This window comes from Danio rerio, chromosome 4, assembly GCF_052040795.2.
Source record: "Danio rerio strain M-AB ecotype USA chromosome 4, GRCz13ab, whole genome shotgun sequence".
Taxonomy (NCBI): domain Eukaryota; kingdom Metazoa; phylum Chordata; class Actinopteri; order Cypriniformes; family Danionidae; genus Danio; species Danio rerio.
In genome coordinates, this window is record NC_141024.2 from 2,217,501 (window position 1) to 2,235,729 (window position 18,229).

The window sequence follows — 18,229 nt, forward strand, 5'->3', positions numbered from 1 at the left end:
ATATCAGGGTCACACACCTCTTTGCTGGACAAACACACAGTCATAATCAGTCACACACATGCTTTTGAGTTCATTGCGTTATCAGCTTCTCTGGCTATGTCATGGCAAAAACAGATCAAATTTACAGACATTTTATATATGCACATTTATAAATATACAAACATCACTTTTCTATAAAAAAGGTTAATAACGATAAAAAGAAATCAACAGCACTAAATAATATATAAATTAGGAATTTAAAACTTTTGATAGAAGGACTCGCATTTAAAAACATCTCCTTTAAAGCATCTCTAAGTAAAAATCATCATTAAAAATAACATTAACAATAGGGCACATGTTATAACATTTGGTTAGTTTGTTTGTTTGTGTTTAACACCATGCAAGCTTCTTTGGCCAGTTTTAATGGTGAGAAAAAGTACACTAGTGATATTATTTTTGCTTAAAACTGTAAAACTGTATGTGGATTAATGGTGATTACATGCATTTCATATTTAATGTGTAGGTTTTTGTGCAAATATTTGTTTCAAAATGACTCCTAAATTCAGTTCTAATTTCCAGATAATTAATAAATGAACAATAATAGAGCAATAAGTGTGGTCAAAAAACCCAAACATATCCATGTTATATCCAAATATAACGCATACGTCTCTAAAACCGGACAGAAGTGGACAAATCTAATCATAAAATGAAAAAAAGCATATATAAATATGCATAAAATAAATACTACTACCAATAACAACATTAAACACATGAAAAATGTCATTAATATGCTGAATACAAAAGAGCCGAATTCCACCAAAGCCCTCAGAGGTGAAAGACATGCTGGAGGAGTATCATGGTTGTTGTATTTGTGTAGAACACAAGTGTCAAATCCAGTTCCTGGAGGGCCGCAGCTCTGCACAGTTTAGCTTTAACCCTAAATAATCACACCTGATCAGACTAATTAAGTCCTTCAGGCTTGTTTGAAACCTACAGGTAAGTGTGTTGAAGAAGGGTTGGAACTAAACTATGCAGAGCTGCGGCCCTCCAGGAACTGGATTTGACACTTGTGGTGTAGACAATAAGATATTGTTTTACATTATAATCCCTTCATTTTTCACATTACCAGCTATATGTGTAGTGCTGTGCATCCATGTGTGTGTAATAAGCAATGTGTACGTGTATTTTGTACCCACATTAGTGCATAACACTATTACACTCTTTAAATAACAAATAAAATCCTGTGTCATTGACTTCAGGCCAGCTTTTAGTTGATCTATTTAAGTTGCCTCAAAATAGTAACGAGCCTTCACACTCTTCAATTTCAGACCAGCATGCCCATAAGTGCACAAAGGAATTTGCTCTTTATATTTATCTGTATGTAAATACTCACATTCAATAATCATAGAAGGAAATATTCAATTAATTTTGTATGCACAAGTAAAATGTGTAGGATTTGTATATGCTTGCCAAAATGTTCTGTAAGTGTCTATAGCACTACAATAATGATAGAAATAATAGAAAATAATAATAATAATAGAAATAATAGAAAATAATAATAATAATAGAAATAATAGAAAATAATAATAATAATAGAAATAATAGAAAATAATAATAAAAATAGAAATAATAATAGATATTAATAATAATAATAATACAATAATAGAAAAAATAATAATAGATATTAATAATACATAACATAATATAATAATAATAGAAATAGAAAATAATAATAATAATAGAAATAATAATAGATTTTAATAATATATTATAATAATATATAATATAATAATAGAAATAGAAAATAATAATAATAATAATAGAAATAGAAAATAACAATAATAGAAATAATAATAGATTTTAATAATATATAACATAATAATATAATAACAAATAATATAATAATAATTATTGAAATAGAAAATAATAATAATAATATAAATAATAAAAGAAACAATAGAAAATAATAATAATAATAATAATAATAATAATAATAATAATATAAATAATAATAGATATTAATAATATATAATATAATAATAATAATAATAATACAATAATAGAAAAAAATAATAGATATTAATAATATATAAAATCATAGAATAATAATAATATAATTATAATAGAAATAGAAAAATAATAATAATAATAATAGAAATAATAATAGATATTAATAATATTTAATATAATAATATTAATAATAATAATAATACAATAATAATAGAAAATAATAATATTATATATTAATAATATATAGCATCATAGAATAATAATATAATTATAATAGAAATAGAAAATAATAATAATAATAGAAATAATAATAGATATTAATACTATATAATATAATAAAATAATATAATACTATATAATATAATAACAGAAATAATAGCAAATAAAATAATAATAGAAAAATAGTAATTTGCTATTTAAACAATTTGATGTAAAAAATGAAACCTGCGCCATACTGAATCTATCACAAAACTCTGAATTACGACTGAGAAAACGCAATCACATAAACATGCTTCATAGTTCAAATAGTTTTACAAGTTGTTACTGATGTATGAGCAAATAGTCGGTTTCAGATCCAAAAGAAGGCACTAGACAAACTGTGCTTTTGTAAACATATATTCTGAATGTTATCAGAGCTTTTCAGCATTGTGTATTGTTGTACCTCCATGTGCTGCTCTCTCTGCTTCTGTACCCGTATATGAAACAGCCGAGTCCGAACGCAGCAGCAAGGCTCAACATGAACGTGTAGAAACCCAACCAGGCGAAATAAATGCCGATTTTCTCACCGAAATACTTCCTGAAAGCACAGATGAACAGTCAACTAAAATGTTTTCATATTTATGCCATCAGTGGATGCTTTTACTCTAACAAGGAAGCAATGAGTTAAAAAGGTAAAAATATTACTGATATTTAGTAAAATATTTGCTGTATTATTAGACAGCTATAGCTAAACTGAGTTAAATAATGACAATTATCTTTTGACGAAAAATAAAATCAATATGAACCTTGTTTTATTCCAACTGCTTTGCCAAAAAGTTCCTATTTTCTATTAGCTTAACACAGAGCTGTCCAAACCTCCAACACACCTGCAAAGTTCCAACCACAATCAGTGACACCTGAGCTAGCTAATCAAGGCCTTAAGCTGCGAACACACTAGAGTTTGAGCTTGGCTGTTTCTCAATTCCAAGAACGCAGAGAACGGACTTGTGTTCTTTTATAGATCGGTCTTCCCAGGTGTCTTCGGAAGAACAAACTCAGGAGACCTTGAGATCAGAGAAAGCGTCCGGTGAGAAATGAGATGCTGCATTCTTCCGGATGGTCAAATGACCTTCACGTGCTTTAAATGGAAAATGATTTAAACATTACAGCGTTCATACAACCATTTATTGTTTTTCCCCTTTTCAAAATATATACTGTGCATAAAAACATTTTAAATATGCGTGGCACAATATAAATAAAACAGATTTTAATTTGAATTGCAGCAAACAAACACCCTTAATGTGTTTAATCCTTTATTAAGATGTCCATGGTGATGTTTATATTCACCGTTTCATTTAGGGAAACTCCTGAGGCAAATCATTTATATCTCTGAACTTTAATAATAAATCTATATGAAATGCTGTGTTTCCCACATCCGGTTGCAATGACTTCTGGGACTTCAAGCGCGAGTTCGGTGCTTAAGTCTGCATCGATGCATCCTCGATATCAAGATCACATCCGGGAAGTTTCACTCGTCCTCTGTTCTTGCGGTCTTGAGTATTGTAACTCAACTTTGGCAGCTGATGATGACGTTACACGAGAACACGAGGACGCAAGACCATTAAAGAACGCATATTGAGAAACAGCCTTTGTCAAATTCTGTAGTATGGTGCTGCGAAAAGGGCCGGGATTAAACAAGATGATTAGACATTTAAAAAAGCGAGCGATTGCTCCATATTTTACATTTCTGTCCAGGGAGGTCATGTTTTGATCTTTGATTGCTCTCATGCAATCATGTGATGCGATTCTATAGGTCAAAGTTCACCAAGCTTGAACTTTCCAACGCAGTAAACTGCGAAACTTGTGGCATGAGCTTGCGTTTCCGAAAGTCTTTAGGGAGAAAAGTGCAGTGTGACCTCAGCTTTACTAGACTCTCTAGAAACATCTTGCAGGTGTGTTGAGGCAGGTTAAAGCTAAAATCTGCAGGACACTGGACCTCAAGGTCAGAGTTTGGACACCCCTGACTAAACATGACATACTGACATGATTAAAAATAAAATCTAAAATAAGCAGATATATGAAAATAACATCAACAGTAAAATTTACAGACATATAAAAATATATATTTCTTTAAACGTCTTTATTAATTAAATTCGTCTATATGATTATAAAAAAACAACTAAGAATAATTATTATAAGAATTGTCGTTTTCCAAATCATGTTGAACAGATTAAAGAAATTTTTACAGTATTTTCTATAATATTTTTTCGTCTGCAGAAAGTCTTATTTGTTTTATTTCGGCTAGAATTAAAGATGTTTTTAATAAAAAAAAAAACACATTTTAAGGTCAATGTTATTAGTCCCTTTAAGCAATATATTTTCCATTGTCTTCAGAACAAACCACTGTTATACAATGACTTGTCTAATTATCTTAACTTTACCCTAATTAATTAAAAGTTAAAGTTAAGCCTTTAAATGTGACTTTAAGCTGAATACTAGTGTCTTAAAGAATATCTAGTCAAATATTATTTACTGTCATCATGGCAAAGATAAAATAAATCAGCTATTAGAAATGAGTTATTAAAACGCATGCTTAGAAATGTGTTGAAAATAATCTCTCTGTTAAACAGAAAATGGGGAAAATATTCAAGGGGGTTAATAATTCAAGAGGACTAATAATTCTAACTTCAACTGTGTGATGCATGTGTTTTTATATGTAGACAACACACCTGATCAGGTCCAGCGGCTGCATCTTGTAGAAGTTTTTAGGATGCGCCCACTCGCTGTACAGCAGATAACGCTCATTGGGACAGTCCTCCTCTTTAGACTTCACATTAAACCTGCACTGTTGCACCACAAAAACACCAGCAAAAACTGTTTAGTTCTCACACATCTACTGCAAAAGCCACATCCAGATCTCATATCTAAAACAACAGGTTGGATGATATCTTTGGTGGTTTTAACGTCTGAGTGAAAGAGAAACGTCAAGAGTTCATCTTTTTCCACCACCTGCAAATTACAGCAACAACCACAATAACACTGCACAGCATTTCCATCAACAGTTCTGGCTTCACATTCACAACAACATTCTAGAGAATAGAATTCTACCAACTGCCATTTTGTTCTTGTTTGAATTTATTTTAGAATATTTAGAATTCCAAAGTGTTTCATCTTTTAATGCAAAACCTTTGATATTTTTGGAACACTTCAAAATTCTTGAAAAGAATGTTATTTAGAATTAATGTGCATAAATCTTTTTAATAACAATAACCTTTAATGTTTCTTAATATGTTCTACAAATTTATTTATAGAAATTTTAAAGTAAAAGTTAATTTGTCAAATTAAGCATTACACAAGCAACAAATATAATATAATAAAGAGTTATCTGCAGTAAACAATAATCAAGAAAAGAACATTTATTATTTTATTTATCCCAATCTGAATTTAAATAGCAACTCTGCAAAAACTCTGCAAAAACTTTTCAAATTTTTGGCAGCATTTAGCAATATGATTTTATGGAAATTAGTGAATATATATATTTTTTATTTAATTGTTTGACCAGGAATTTCCCATTGAGATACAATCACTCTTCCACCAGGGAGTCCTGGTCAAGACAGGCAGCATAGGACAAAGTTACAATAAAAAAAAAAAAAAGTATATTCACAATAAATACATGTCACAACACATCGAATAGACCATTTGTCTATTTAAATGACATTTAATAATAACGTTCAGAATGTAAATAAAATTAATCTCAAATATATATTTATTATATTTTACTAATATATTACTATACATCAATTAGAGTTGTCACGATCACTAGCAATCTAGCATTTCACCCACACACCGGGCCCAGATTCCCCTTGATTGCAAACACACACAGCTGAAGGTGTTAATAGTCAGATGGAACATAAACACCGCACACACGCATCATTGCTGAGTCTTGTGATCTGTCAGTGAGCAAATGTTTTGGCCTTTGCTTTGTTTTACTGTTTATGTTGTTTTGCCGCCTGTCTCGACCATTCGCCTGTATTCTCACTACGCTTTTGAATTATCTGTTTTGACCTTTGCCTACTTGACAATTTTCTTAATAAACTGCATTTGGATCCTCAACAACGCTGTACCCTGACTTATTACGAGAGTAATATATTAATATATATATATATATATATATATATATATATATATATATATATATATATATATATATATATATATATATATAGATTAATATTATTTACATTCTATATTTTATTTTACATGTTTTTAAATCTTTTACTTAAGTTTTTGTTTTATTTTAATTAGTAGACAAGGCAACATTCAAATTATTTGTTTAGCTTTAGTCATTCCAGCTTTCCAACAAAATAAATAAAAAATTACTATATAATAACATGTATGAAACATTTGCTGTAATATTAGATAGCTGAATTAAATAAAACAATGACATTTGCATCACTTTTAAAATAAAATAAATTAAGCACTTGCCAAAAAATACTTTCTCATAATATTTGCTTGTCTTTTTCCCCTTTAGCTTAACATGGCATGATTAGAAGTTAAATAAAAACGCATTACAGAAATATAGACAAAGGAAAAAAACATACAGACATATAAAATATGTAAATGTCAAAATGTTCATTATTATTTATGCTTAAATCTTTAATTTCAGTTTTTTCGAGTTAGTAATTCCAGCATAAACTTAAATTAGTTCGTAGCAAGTTTAGCTTTAGTCTTTCCTGCTTTAGTAAATGATAATAACATGGCTCTAATTAATTATGCATGATGGCATTTTTACGTTATACACACACACACACACACACACACACACACACACACACACACACACACACACACACACACACACTGAAGTTACTCACGTCATGTAATGGATACGCAGCCTTATAGACGCCTCCAGCAAGCAGCTTTGTGATCCCAAACTTCTTATTTTCTCCTTTTATATCATACTCTGCTCGGCTGAGGATATAATACACCTGCAAAAATGCATATCAGGAAGCCACAGGTATCAGATTTTTAACATACTTGCTGAAGCATTTACCACAATATACTGTATTATAATGATATTGGCCTAAACTGCACAAGAAGGTTACTTTAGTAGGTATAATGATAGTAAACCAACAATTTCGTGTAGTGCTTTATTGTATATAACTGCTATTTCATTTCAAAAAGCAGCATAAAGTGCTACAGGAAACACTTTACAATCAAGCCTCATTAGTGAACATCAGCTAATGCATCAAGCATTAACATTAGTTCAGTTAAATTAACTATTGTTAACAAATGGAGCCTAATTGTACATTTTGTGATGAACATTTGACTAATAAATGGTCTGCGCATTAGCAATCAATATCCTCTGCATGAGTAGGGGGCGGGGTTTTATTTCAGAATAATGATGTATTTTCAAGTGAAACATAAATATTGAGTAGGGGCGGGGTTTAATTTCAGTATGATGATGCGTTTGAAAACCAGAAATGAATATTGAGTAAGGGCGGAGTTTATCCCAGTATGATGATGTATTTTCAACTAAAACATGAATATTGAGTAGGGGGCGGGGTTCATCTCAGTATGATGATGTATTTTCAACTAAAACATAAATATAGAGTAGGGGCGGGGTTTATCTCAGTATGATGACAGATTTCAAACTAAAATTGAATATTGAGTAGGGGTGGAGTTTAATTTTAGTATGATGACGTATTTCTTACTGAATATTGAGTAGGGGGCAGAGTTTTATTCCAGTATGATGATGCATTTCCAACTGAAACTGAATATTGAGTAGGGGGTGGGGTTTAATTCCAGCATGATGATGTATTAGCAACTAAAACAGAATATTGAGTAGGGGGTGGAGTTTTATTTCAGTATGATGTATTTCCCACTGAAACTGAATATTAAGTAGGGGGCGGGGTTTATCCCAGCATGAAAATACATTTCTTACTGAAACTGAACATTGAGTAGGGGGCGGGGTTTCATTTTAGTATGATGATGTATTTGCAACTGAAACTAAATATTGAGTATGGGCGGGGTTTTATTTAAGTATGATGATGCATTTCCCACTGAAACTAAATATTGAGCAGGGGCGGGGTTTTATTTAAATATGATGATGCATTTCCCACTGAAAATGAATATTGAGTAGGGGGCGGAGTTTAATTTCAGTAGGATAACATATATCTTACTGAATATTGAGTAGGGGGCGGGTTTCATTCCAGCCTGAGTCCAGATTTTAAATTAAAAATAACCAAAACAAAAAATTGCAAGTATTTTTCACTTTAAGATTAACATCATGTGCTATCAAAGTAAACACTGTAAATAGATTAAATTAAATTACATTTTCAAGGTGCTTTAAAGCACCCATGATAACAATCTCATGCAAGTTCATCATGATTTACTGTACTATTGAGCATCTAAAACAATACTCTACTACACCCACCATTCTGCTCCTCATGGTCGGTGTAAATAACTCCCTGCCCTCTCTTTCCTTCAGCTGAAAACGGTTGAGCAGATCTTTCCTGAAGGGCGCCGTGAAGTAGTCCGGCTCTTTGCCAATCACGTCCTCATTAGGGTAGAATGGTTTAGTGCAGCAGTTGTGCTTGGAGGATTGTGTACGGAGGTCATTGCATTTGATGGGCAGTTTAATATGCAGGACTTCAGCATTTGCACACAGAACATCAAACGGCATGTGCAATTTCACAAAGAAAAGCTTCTCATCCACTACCTGTGAAAGAAACAAGAGGAAACCCCCATCAGTTTCATAGGAAATGAAGTGTATTGTGCAGAAAATAACAATAGAGTTCCTGCTCATCAGGCCAACAAGCTCAAACAAGACTCCTTTAAAAGAAATCCCTCCTATGATTTTGCCGATACCAACTGAAACATTTTAATGCATTCATATATCTACAGTCAATGTCAGATTTATTAGCCCTCCTGTTACATTTTATCTCCCAATTTCTGTTTAACGGAGAGATTTTTTCAACACATTACTAAAAATAATAGTTGTAATAACTCATTTCTTTTCTCTTTGCCATGATGACAGCACGTAATATTTGACTAGATATTTTTCAAGACACCAGTATTAACTATACTAGGTTAATTAGGTTAAATAGGCAAGTTAGGGTAAAAAAACCCACTTCTATTTGTTTTACTGCCATATTAGGAGCATTGGCATTATTCTGGGCAACCAGAGGACAGTGTGTTATTTCTAAATGTAGGACTGCACGAGCTGAATCTGCTTTTTATTTTACTGCTACAAGTCATAGTTTACCAACAGAGATCATGACAATATTAATATCGTATGCGTTCATTTTCCTGATATATTGAATTGTTGTACATCAGCATATGTATAATTCATACGTAATGGTGATGAAACTTGTATACACTGCAGAAAACTGAAGAAACAGGAACTCAAAGTCTCATGTTTCTGAGCGGAGAAACCTCTTTATGGGAAGTGTTTCAAACCACTTACGGATTGTGTCATTTCCAGATGCAATCCCTTATTCATCAGGCTTCCTTCGAAAAACTCTCTTCGCCTTTTCTGGAGAATGAAAGAGATAACGTTTGCAGATAAAACCTGATGGCTTTGAAGCATGCATGATCTGTGTAGATAAAGAAAGCATCTGGGATTGTGTTACACGTGAGATTTAGTGATAAAGGAACTGAGAATAATGTGGGTCAATTTTCCTCACTCCAAATTCACAAGAAAACATGTAAGCCAGTCAGGCTTTTTATTTTTACTTTAGAGATTAATGTTGGCAAGAAATTAAAATAAGACATAAAAAAAAATCTATGTTTCTTTTATATTAAAATCAATCTGACTTAATTATATTCTATGTATTATTGCAGTTTTATATCATTATTATTATCATTTATATAAGTTTATTAAACTTTTTGTATTTCTGTAATGTGCTACATTATTGTGATTAATTTAGTAATTGTAATATTCCTAATAATTAAACTATTTAAGGATTAAAGTTTGCAATAATGAAAAATACTTTTGCTAACTAAACATTTATTGTAAAGAACAGAAATAATAGCAATGTTGGAAGTCATTACAAATCAGTGTTACTCAATCTGGATTTTATTCACCTTATCATTATAGAAAAGAGCTAAGAGGTAGTATTTTAGTTTTTATATATCATTATTATTATCATCATATATAGAGGTATCAGTATATTTTAAACTTTTTTTGACATTTTTATTTCTGTAATGTGTAATTACATTATTGTGATTATTTTGTTATTATAATATTTCTAATTATTTAATAATTCAAGCATTAAAATTGGCAAGAAATGAAAAGTAGAATTTTTGTTAACCAAATCTTTATGGTAAAGAAAAGAAATCTGTGTTACTTTTATATTAAAGTCAATCTGGATTTTATTCACTATATCATTACAGTTTAGAGGTATTATTATAGTTTCTATATATAATAACTATTATATATAGAAGCATCAGGATTTTTTTTTACATATTTATTTGACATTAACATATATTTTTGTAATGTGTAATTACATTATTGTGATTAATTAATTTTGTATTTTATTTTTAATATATAAAAGAGGCCACTTTAAATAAAATTATTAAGTTTCTCTAAATGACCATATTTCTAATTGTTTATTAATTTAGGGATTTAAGTCGGCAAGAAATGAAAAGCAGTTTTCATAACCAAATACATACTGTAAAGAATAGAAAAATAATAGCAATATTAAAAGACATTAAAAAGATCTTACTTTTATATTAAAATCAATCAGGATTTTATTAATTATATAATTACAGATTAGAGGTATTTTTATAGTTATATATAAATATATATATATATATATATATATATATATATATATATATATATATATATATATATATATATATGTATATATATATCATTATTATTAAATATTGGAGTATCAGTATATTTTTTTATTTATCTTTTTACATATTTATTTGACATTAACATGTATGTTTGTAATGTGTAATTACAGTATTATGATTAATTAATTGTGTAATTTTATTTTTAATATATATAGAGGTCACTTTCTAATTACTTACTCATTTGGGCATTAAACTTGGTAAGAAGTTAAAAGTATTTTTGCTAAACATAAATCAATTGAAAAGAAGATAAACTACAACAATATTAGAAGACATTACAGCGTTATTTTTATTTATATAAAAAATCTATCTGGATTTCATTCAATTTCATTATAGTTTAGATCATAGTTCTCAAACTCACTTCCAGGAGGGCCACAGCCTGCTTCAACCCTAATCAAACACAGCTGATCCAACTAATCGAGCAGATCCAACTTATCAAGGTCTACTAGACAATAGTATTCTTGGATCAGCTGTTTGATAAGGGTTGGAGCAAAACCTCCTGCAGTTGAGATTGGGACCTATGCTTTAGAGATATCATTAGTTTTCATCTGTCACTCCTTTAGTTTATTAATTAAAAATTAAACCTCCACTTACTTTTCTTCTTATAACTGAGGCTTTTTTATTGGATCCATTTTTAGACTCTTCATATTCATACACCAAAACAAAGTCGATCCTTCGCTTTCCGTCATTGAAAAACAGAAAGTCCTGGTTCCCATTGAAATCCACCTGCAAACACAACACACTGAACTCATAAAAACGCAATAAAAGAGCTGAGAACAATTTATTAAACACATTATAGAAAATTCTATATATTTTATTGTCATTGGATTTTATTTTTTGGTTTTTATTTTAGAATGCAATTGATTGTGTTTGTATTATTGTACTTTAGCAACACTTTACAATAAGGTTGCATTAATGTTAGTTAATGTATTTACTAACATAAACAATTAACAATACATTTATTACAGTATTTGTTCATGTTTGTTAACATTAGTTAATGAAAATACAGCAGTTAGTTCATGCTAACTCTCTGTGCATTTAATGTTAACAAGCATGAATTTGCATTTTAATTATACATTAGTAAATGGTTAACTATGATAAATAAATGCCAGCAAATGTTTTACACAGCGGATGCCCTTCCAGCTGCAACCCAATACTGGGAAACATCCATACACACTCATTTACACAAACACTCATACACTTTTACCAGTTTAGTTCATCAGCTCCCCTATAGCGCAATTGTTTGGACTGTAGGGGAAACCGGTGCAACCTGAGGAAACCCACCCCAACACGGTGAGAACTTGCAAACTACACATTTAAATGTCAACTGGCCCAGTCGGGACACAAACCAGTGACCTTCTTGCTATGAGGTGACAGTGCTAACCGCTGAGCCACCGTGTTTTCTAATTAACTTACCGAAGCTAATAAATTACTTAGATTAACAAATGTAATGCATTTTATTTAAACATTTATCAAGGTGTACAGAAAAGAAACAAACCCACTATTGGCACATCTGAACCTTTTGGCATAGTTCTGCATGTTTGCACCGTCTTAGAGTCGACTGAGAAGAAAAAAAACACAAAATATTACAACAAAAGAAAACATACAACTGTGAAGCACAACTTACTGTGATCAAATATGCAGTGGGAGCCCTTGCCAACAATGATCATGTGCAAATGCAATGTTAAGCTATGATTACAACTAACCAGGACAGTGTTTAACCCTGACAGAGTGAACAAAGGTATTTATAAGGTATGTGACTCTCTAAACCAGGGGTGCTCAGTGTTTCTGGAGATCACCCTTCCTGCCAAGTTTAGCTCCATCCCTGATCAAGCACACATGAACCAATTAATTAGGACCTGAACAGCATTTGATAATTACAAGCAGGTGTGTTTGATATGAGTTACAACTGAAAGCTGCAGGAAGGTAGATCAACAGGAACAGGGATGCTGACCCCTGCTCTACATGGTAAAAAAATATACTGGTTGCCTTACTTTTTATTTCTCAAAAGTGTTTTTATTGAACATGTTAGATATGAAACATGCAAATAGCTTTTCACTTTTTTTTTTTTTTTTTTAGACAACAAATAAACAAAAGCCATTGCACACATATCCATATAGTTTCTATAAAAATTCATGAACTATATATATATATATATATATATATATATATATATATATATATATATATATATATATATATATATATATATATATATATATATATATATAAAATACCATCTTTTAACTATGAATGGCATAAGCCACTTATTAAAATTGTCTATATAGCAAGTCTTAGTGTAAAGTGTATCATACTTTTAGTAACACTGAGTGTAACACAAAGTGTAAATAGCATATGCTTTCTATTAGCACTGAGTGGAAAGTGTCTACCATACTTTGTTTCTATATTGTGTAAATAGCATCTCTTATATATATATATATATATATATATATATATATATATATATATATATATATATATATATATATATATATATATATATATATATATATATATATTATATAAGCCTAAAATTAAATACAAATAAATAATAATATTAATAAAATAATAAGAAATAAGGAAAATGTCTACTCTTGTAAAATAACCGAAGAGTGCATCTTCTTTATGTGATCTAAAACAGGTTGTCAAGTAAAAAAAAAACATATCAGTACAGCCTCTTACAGTAAATCATATTTTTCTAAGGTCAATGGTTGTATAAGTTCCATAAGCTATTGCCTTAAACTTTTAAGCTGAATCAAAATAATCATATAAATCATTTGAACTAATATTATATTAAACCCACTTAAAACAGCTTGCATAACTTATACAATTAAGTTAGGACATGATTAACTTAGTTTAATAAGATACAATTAGCTAAAACATATTTTGTCATGACTAATTGATCATAACATTTTTTACAATGAAAGATTTCAAGCATATTTAAACCATTTGGGCACATAGAAATCATAAAATGTGTAGTTTTAACAAGGATTTGTTGCATTTTTATTACAATGATGAAGACTATATGGTGTTATCATACATTTGATTACATTTTCATTACATTAAAATGATCACATTGTAAAATTACGAATTTAAAATAGCATTTTACGTTACATTAATATCACAACATGCAGTCAAGCACAAATTAATTAATACCCCTGGCAAATTCTGATCCAAAGTTTTCATTCAAATGTCAATAAATGCTGAGAAAAATAAATAAATAACAAAAAATAAATAAATAAATTATATATATATATATATATATATATATATATATATATATATATATATATAAATATATATATATATATATATATATATATATTACAATAAAGCCTCTTGTACATCATTTTATTATCTTTAGGTAAAAGCATGTGCCATTTCAGGTAAAAAAATAAAATATAAGTAACTAAGTCAGAATTTAAGTCAGCCAGGGGTATGAATAACATCCGGCTAGACTGTATATTGCAATGCCAGTTTTTTTTCCAGTATCTTGCAGCCCTTATTAGTAACACATTTGCATGCTTTACATAACCAACTCGACAGTCATAAAGCCTCAAACATCACTACCCTCCAACAGTCTTTGTGATTCTCTGATTTAATGTTTACTCACAGTGAAGGGAAAGCCCAACCAAAGCAAACCCACTGAGCAAAGCATCACGGGAAAACATTAATCCAAGTCAGATGTTGCCCAAGTGGAAAAAGACTATAGCAACAGCCTGAAAACAGCCTGCGCAAGGAAAACCCATCTCAAGAAGAGGAAAATCTGACTGACTTTATAAAGAACGCAGAATTATCCTAAAAACACTCCAGCTGATGAATACAACAGACCTGCAGGGCTGATAAAGCAGACAATCAATATAAAGGAGATGCATATGAAATGTGTCTAAATGTGTGTGTTCTGAGCTATTAACTTGACACCATATGTGCAATTCAGTCATTCATTTTCTCTTCAGCTTAGTCCCTTTGTTAATCAGGGGTCGCCACAGCGGAATGAACCCGCTACCATATGTGTAATATAATTCAAATATATTTGATTTAGCATTCAATTACGGGAAGTTGGGAACTGACATAATTTAGCATAATTTTTACATTTAATATTGCTTGTGGAATGTTTATACAGCTCTATACAGTGAAATGCAACAATAACATTAAACATTTGGGTTAATGAACAGTCATACATTGACTAACGTTCAATTTTTGTTAATTGTAGCATGTTTATTATGCAGTTCTTCAAGTAAAACTCAATTTATTTACATGCAAGAACTGATATATTTGTTTATAAATAATATTTGTAGCAGTAAATGCTGGTCATACAATATTTTTATGACTATTAAGATGTTATTACAGTAAAATGTGACCAAACTGAAAGTAAGAACTGGCATAATTTAGCACTAATAAAAAATATTTATAATTGTGTCATATTTAAATGCTCATAAATTAATATGCAATGTATTTAAATGTAGGAACTGATATAATTGAGCACTAATAACCTTTAATATTGTTTGTAGAATGTGTATGCAGTTAAAATGCACCATTACTAAAAACATAATTTAACCTTAATAAATTATATTTAAAGTTTTGATGAGTATTAAGATGTTATTACAGGAAAATACAACCCAACTGAAAGTATTAACTGGCATAATTTAGCTTTAATAAGAAATAATAATATTTGTGTCATATTTAAATGCTCCAAAAAGTAAACCTCAATGTATTTAAATGTAGAAACTGATATAGTTTATCACTGATAACCTGTAATATTGTTTGTAGAATGTGTATGCAGTTAAAATGCACTAAACATTTTAGCATTAATATATTTTATTTTAAAGTTTTAATGAGTGTTAAGATGTTTTAACAGTAAAATACAACCAAACTGAAAGTAATAACTAGCATAATGCAGCATTAATAACAAATATTAATAATTGTGTCATATTTAAATGCTCTTAAAGTAAAACTCAATGTAGTTAAATGTAGGAACTGATATAATTGATCACTAATAACCTTTAATATGCTTTGTAGAATGTGTATGCAGTTCAAACAAAAAATGCACCATCACTAAAAACAATTTAGCATTAATATATTCTATTAAAAGTTTTTAAGAGTATTTTTACACTAAAGCAAATAAATGCAAGTTGAAATTGTCATAATTTACCCCTAATAACAAATATTAATATTGTCTGTAGCATGTTTGTGGTATAGTTACAGCAAAATGCAACATATTTATAAATGTGGAAACTGAGATAACTTAGCATTAAATACTTTTAATATTGTTTACACGATCTCTATGCAGTTCTTACATTAAAATAGCAATACAATTAAAAGTAGGGCTGGGCATTTAATAAAAAAAATAATCGTAATCGACATTGAGAGCCTATAATTGATCCAAATTTTCCAGGTCAATCACTTTCCTACCGCGTGTGGAGTCACATGACCCTTGTGACTATGACTTTTAATATGAAAAACATTAAAAATATTTATTTATTTTGGTTACAAAAGTGCAGGGTACTCATTTTCACTTTTTTTTATAAGAAAAATGCGACTGTTGGTTTTAGGCAACAGGTGTCTAATTTCAGGTGTTCAACCTTGATGTTCAATAAATGATCATAGATAGTAGATAGTGTGTGTTTCCTTCAACTATTTTAAAATCACATAATGTACCCTTCATTCAAAGTGAGCATTTCTACAGTACAAAACTTGTTCATGAAGTATGAGGGTAAAAAATAAATAAATAAACAAATAAAAGAATTGTTTGTTAATCGTAATCGAGTTAAAATGTTCAATTAATCGAAGTTTTGATTTTAGACCAAATCGCCCAGCCCTAAATAAAAGCAGTTACTAAAATAATTGTCTTAACAACACAAAATAACACAAATAACAACAGTCCATTTCTCAATGCATGTGTTTTTAGTTAATTGAAATGTGGTAAAGCTGGAAAACTGAACTGTATTTTTATATTATATTAATTTTCTATTTATTATCAATATTATTACATTTTATTTATTTATTTTTTATTTTATTATTAATCGTGTGTTGCAGACCTCTTGGCCAGGTCACCCTTGTAAATGAGATCTTGATCTCAATGGGTTTTTATGTGGTTAAATAAAGAAACATAGTCTTAATTAATTTATTTAAATATAGTTTGAAGCATGCTTCTGCAATTTGTACAGTAAACATTAAGCTGAATCAAATGTGAGAATTGACATAACTGATTTATTAAAAAATAAACACACATAAATACATGCATGAGGGCAGAGATTTGATGTTTATTCAGAAGATGGGTGTGAGAAACGTGTCTTTCAGGTTATGTAGTGCTGTATTGTATTGAATCTGACAGGCAAATGGGAAATTTCACTCTTACATGTATTCTCTGGAAACACATAACTTACATATCTAAAAACGTTTTTTCCAGGTTTATATATTTCCACTAAGCCTTTCACATTCTTAAATTAAGAAATAATTACTTGATTAGCATAATTACTTGATATATTACGTTTTTATTTCTGAAAATAAATACTCTAAAGTGAGCTTGTGCTTAAAAGAAACAGTGGAGTAGAAAAATAAACTTACTTAAAAAGGGGTTAAACTTAACACACTGACATATCTGTTATGTTTGAAGAATAAACTCATTTAATTTAGATTCTCTCTTCAATAAAAAAAATATATTTTGCAATAATGTTGCTGCTCAAGTACAAATATCTTGATTTTGGGATATTTGTAGAACTAAATAAGAAAGACAAAATACTAATAAAGAAATGAATGCAGAGTATACTACTGTAACATATCAACACCTGCTCCAACAACAAACATACAAAACAAACAAACAAACAAACAAAACAAAGGGTTACGGTCGAGTTTTTCTGAATTATTAAAGAGTTTAATCCTTAAATAAAGCCATGAAATGATTTATAGACGTTAAAACTCACTCATATCAGCCATCTCAACGTCTCCTCCATCTGTATCCGAGTCCTCAAGAATGTCATTGTCTTCAGTTTCACTCATGATGTGAAGTCAACTCCACAAAACACTGCAGAAATCAAACTAACATGCAAAATAAACAATTTGTAGTGCCCCGAACGCGCGCAGAAACACTCCGAAGGATGCCAGGACGTGATACGAGCAACAATGGCAACAAACAAAAGTTTGTCCCACCAGTCTGAACTTGCCGGAGGCGAATAGT

General features: G+C 29.8%; 1 protein-coding gene across 4 annotated transcripts in view; it reads right to left on the reverse strand.

Moving 5' to 3' along the window:
- The window catches only part of ano6 (anoctamin 6), a 33,050-nt gene extending 14,821 nt beyond the window's left edge, over positions 1-18,229 (reverse strand). For 3 of the 4 annotated variants that reach the window (XR_015942158.1, XM_087247753.2, XM_088649929.1), the window contains exons 1-9: positions 17,976-18,229; positions 12,555-12,613; positions 11,647-11,778; positions 9,656-9,724; positions 8,624-8,908; positions 7,062-7,175; positions 4,917-5,032; positions 2,651-2,785; positions 1-24 (exon numbers count right to left, since the gene is read on the reverse strand). The exon at positions 1-24 is cut by the window's left edge and continues 82 nt beyond it. Coding sequence is in view for 3 of the 4 variants with exons in the window: in XM_087247753.2 (XP_087103879.2) it covers positions 1-24; positions 2,651-2,785; positions 4,917-5,032; positions 7,062-7,175; positions 8,624-8,908; positions 9,656-9,724; positions 11,647-11,778; positions 12,555-12,613; positions 17,976-18,051 (1,010 nt within the window). In the remaining variant the exon portion in view is untranslated. Of the gene's footprint in view, positions 25-2,650; positions 2,786-4,916; positions 5,033-7,061; positions 7,176-8,623; positions 8,909-9,651; positions 9,725-11,646; positions 11,779-12,554; positions 12,614-17,975 lie in introns of all 4 variants that reach the window. The other variant, XM_088649928.1, reaches the window with a different exon arrangement.